Source organism: Cannabis sativa, chromosome 2 (genome assembly GCF_029168945.1).
Source record: "Cannabis sativa cultivar Pink pepper isolate KNU-18-1 chromosome 2, ASM2916894v1, whole genome shotgun sequence".
NCBI lineage: Eukaryota > Viridiplantae > Streptophyta > Magnoliopsida > Rosales > Cannabaceae > Cannabis > Cannabis sativa.
In genome coordinates this window covers 38688702-38693011 of record NC_083602.1, presented here as the reverse complement: position 1 = coordinate 38693011, position 4310 = coordinate 38688702, and the positions used below count along the sequence as shown (strand labels likewise).

General features: G+C 33.9%; 1 protein-coding gene across 1 annotated transcript; it reads left to right on the top strand.

Annotated features, from left to right (window-relative positions):
- Window positions 1-290: 290 nt before the first annotated feature.
- On the top strand, window positions 291-3806 carry LOC115721429 (uncharacterized). The gene is made up of 5 exons (XM_030650722.2): window positions 291-1098; window positions 1764-2057; window positions 2148-2330; window positions 2715-2936; window positions 3049-3806. Exons 1-5 carry the CDS (start codon window positions 610-612, stop codon window positions 3457-3459), a joined length of 1599 nt encoding a protein of 532 aa, XP_030506582.2. The 5' UTR covers window positions 291-609; the 3' UTR covers window positions 3460-3806.
- Window positions 3807-4310: the final 504 nt, after the last annotated feature.

Below are 4310 nucleotides of genomic sequence, written 5' to 3'. Positions count from 1 at the left end.
AATCATGATAATTTGCATTTGTATCAAAATAATAGATGGATGACAATGTAGCATTACAATAATAACACTATTATTATTATTATGATTATTTTTGAAAGGAGCACTACCATAATATGGTAATAAATAATAAATTTTATTTATTGCATTATTGTCCTTTTGGTCCTCTCAATTCTCAACTGGGATACGGTAATGCCCAGCTCAATAAATAGTCACAGGGATAAAGATGTCATAATAACGAACATTAATTAATACAAAATCCTCTTTCCAAAATTCCTTAAATATTTAATAATAATAAAATAGGTATGTTTTAAAAAATAAAATAAAAATTAATACTTAATAAATAAACAAAAAACACTTTCATTTGAAATCACTGTTCTTACACTAAACGAGGTTGCACGCTCTCTCTTTCTCCAGCCTCTCTTGTCTCTGACTCTGTCTCGCTCTGTCCTTTATTTTTCTTTTCTTTCACTCACTCACTTCTTTATCAGTTTGTTAACAAATACCCAAAACAGACTTCTCTTTTTTCCACTCCTTCAATGGACAGAAACCTCTCCTTTTCATAATTTTTCAAAACCCAAAAACAATTCAAAATCGTTGCTTTTTCATTTAATGTCGATCACACTAGGAGCCATAGCAGCTTCCAGGAGGCCAAAGTGGCAATACCCACCGCCGCCGCCGACTCCGAGAATCCTCCACTTGCCACGCAGGCCTCGCCGGAAAACTCCCAAGACGGTTGCCGGGAAACCCAGTTCGTCGGAAGCCAAGAAGGACCGAAAAGGCAAGCTGGAGACTCTGTTCGATCAAGAACGAGCCTTTACAAAAAATGGTATTCCGATTGTGTTGTTGGGTCATGGAGGAAGGGAAGAATTAGTAGTAGAAGGTAGTGAGAGGAGGAGAGAGAGGGTTGAGGAGAGAGAGATTAATGGTGATAGTGTTGGGTTGGGTTTGGAGGAGGAGAAATGGCGGTTTCAGGCGGAGATGTTAAGGGCAGAGTGTAATTTGTTGAGAATGGAGAAAGAAATAGCGGTTAAGAAATTGGAGAGGACTCGTGTTAAGGTTGAAAGGGCTCTAAGATCAGCTATTCAAGCTCTTGTTTCTGTTAGTTTCTTATCTTTCTCTCTCTCTTTTTTCGTTTGGTTCATCGGAAAGTTTTGTTTTTTTTTTTTCATCTGGGAAAATTCAACACTGTACTTAACTTGCAGTACTACAGGTTCGTAACTATCGAACAATGTGCTCTGTTCTGTTTGGTTGCCTAGAAAATGAAGGAACTTTGTAGCTACTAGTAAAACATATGTTTTTCAAATTTTCGAAATTTATATGTATATTTTATTGGATAGAATAATCCCGTTGAATATTTTAAATTTTGTACTTCTACAACAGTTACTTTTACTTGGTTATTTTCTCTCAATTATCATTTTCTCTCTCTTATGACCTCTACCTCGTTTGTTTCTTGGGAAAATTTTGAGTTTTCATTTTTTTTTTCTCATCTGGGAAATTCCAACACTGAACTTAACTAGTAGTACAAGTTTGTAACTGTCTAACACTGTACTCTGTTCTGTTTGCTTGCCTGGAAAACGAAGGAACTTCGTAGCTATTAGTGAAAGAAACGTTTTTACATTTTTCAAACTTAATATGAATATTTTATTCGATAGAATAGTCCCGTTGTAAATTTGAAAATTATCAGTTAATGTTATTCGGTTATTTTGTCTCATTTAATGTACTTGGATTTTCTTGTGATGATCGATTATGTTTATTGTTTTCAGGAGAAAACAAAGATAAGTGAAGCCACCAACTTGGAAGAAGAGATTCAAAATTTCGCTGACAAACTGGAGAAGCTCAGAAGAAACTTAGAAGTAAAGAGTTTTAAAACTCGAAAACACAACAATATCGATAAACAATCGGCTCCTCTACAAAGACAGTTGAAGATGTTTAGAGCAACATCAGATGAGATTTGTGTAAAAAAGATCCAAGAGATGGCAGAAGTAAGCATGTCACTAAAATCATCAAATTCTACAGTCAATGAGAGCTTAGTTTCAATTTCATGTGACAACTCCAATGTAAGTACTACTAACACCACTTTCTCTATTTTAGCTTGTAAATCCCATATATTATCTAATCTCTTAAATGGGCAAATTTTATAATTGTAGGTGGAGATTCTGAGAAAAAGAATGGAGGGATTATCAAATGGGACTTTATTAGAGAGAATGAAGGAAGAGTGTGGTTCTATGCTATCCACAGCTAATAGCTCAGTGGCAAGTTCAGCATCCACTTCTCAGAGAATTGAGTTTACAGATTCATCTTCTTTGTTGTTAGTACAACAATCACACAAGGCAAGACACTAACTCAAACTTCATGCATATGTTTTTTTTTTCTGATTAAGGCAAGACTCTATCAAATGCAAGGTTTTTAGAGTAGTTTGCTGTTTTAAGCACTATTGTTAGACCAATACTTAACCAAGTCACTTTTATTGTAACAAATTACTACATAGTGTAATTGTTATTGGGTTAGTTTTGTTGAATACAACACTTCAAACATGTTCAAAATAAGAATGCTAAGTGAGGCGTTAGCTTCTTGATGATTTTGAGGCACCCCTAAGGTGTAAGTGTTTGCTTTTGAAAGCCTCGCCTCAAGAAAGCCTATTTAAACACTGGTTTTGATTTGTCTTTAGAACATGGATTTTTTTTAAAATAAGTGGTGGAATTATTTTTTCACAGGAGACAGTGAGCTATGAAGAGAATAATGTATGTTCTGGACGTTGTAAGGCCATAGTAAGAAGAATTATGGAGCAGGTTCGAGCCGAAACAGAGCAATGGTCTCAAATGCAAGAGATGTTAGGACAAGTAAGGGAAGAAATGGAAGAGTTGCAGGCTTCTCGAGACTTTTGGGAAGATCGAGCTCTGGATTATGATCAGCAAATGCATTCACTAAATTCATCTGTAAGTTCTCAAATCATCAGATGTTAATGTTATCATTACGTGTTATGGTTAGTTTCTTTGACATCATTCTTTTATTTATATATTTATATATATATAATATATAAAAACAAAGGTTCAAGATTGGAGACAGAAGGCTATCTCATCCGAAAACAAGGCAAATCAGTTGGAAGCACAAATGTATTATCTCCGAAAGGAACTAGATAGGTCAAAGAAGGAGCTCGAAAAAGTCCATGAAAGGAGAGACAAAGGGTCATCACCAGCGATTCCGGTGGATGGACAACATGAAATGGAGAAGAGGGTGTTGATTTGTAGGTTGAAGGAGAACAACAGCCATCATCAACAAAAGGAGGCTCCAACTTTAAGTGATGGGCGAAGAAGGAAATCACAGACATGGAACAATAATGGATCTTTTGGTTTAGAGAGATCTCCTTTGAGGGATATTGGTAATAATTCATGTGCCTCAGTCAAGCACCAGCAGCATAGCAGAGTCATCTTTCCTTTTGGTGCCATCCAAAACAACTAAAAACTAAGTTTGGACAGTTCTCATGTTAGTAACCTGCATATTCATCATCTGGGCTCCATTTCTTCTCTTTTGAAATTATATTATTTAGTATAAAGATCCAAATGTATCTGAGTTCTAGTCTCGAGAGCAAATGAACCATGAAGAACTGATATGAAATGCAGTTCATAACAAGTATGAATATCCAGAGGTTAGCTAGAAATTTTCTAGTTAACAGTAAGTTTTGCTTATTTGTTGGCTTACATGTGAATATGAGAGCTAGCATGGGAAGCAATTTTACCAATATGCTCTAATAAAATGCTGCTATATAGTTCCAGAAAGAACCTTTTCTTTTTGAACTATCCAGTTCTTGTGTGCCTTCCCAATTTTAAATTTTCATTTACCAAATTGCTCTTATTTTTATCGATTAGGGAACAAAATCTATATCTATAATCTATAACCTATATAAAAGCCACAATATGGGCTTTTTCTTGTTAAATTACATATATATCCTTCTCGAAGATACATATAAATATGATAATACAAACAAATTACAAAATATGTTGATTTTTTTTTTCTCTTTCAATGAATTATTCTTATACTATATTGAAGTTATATAGATACTAGCTTATATCTCAATCTCAATATTATAAAAGCCACAATATTTTAGGCTTTTTCTTGTTAAATTACATATATACCGTTCTCAAATATACATATAAATATAGTAATACAAAAAAATTACAAAATGTGTTATTTTTTTGTCTCTTTCCATGAATTATTCATACACTATATTGAGGTTATATAGATGCTAGCTTATGTCTCAATAATTTTTTCCATCATATTTAAATATCAATATGTAGTATATTTACAAGATA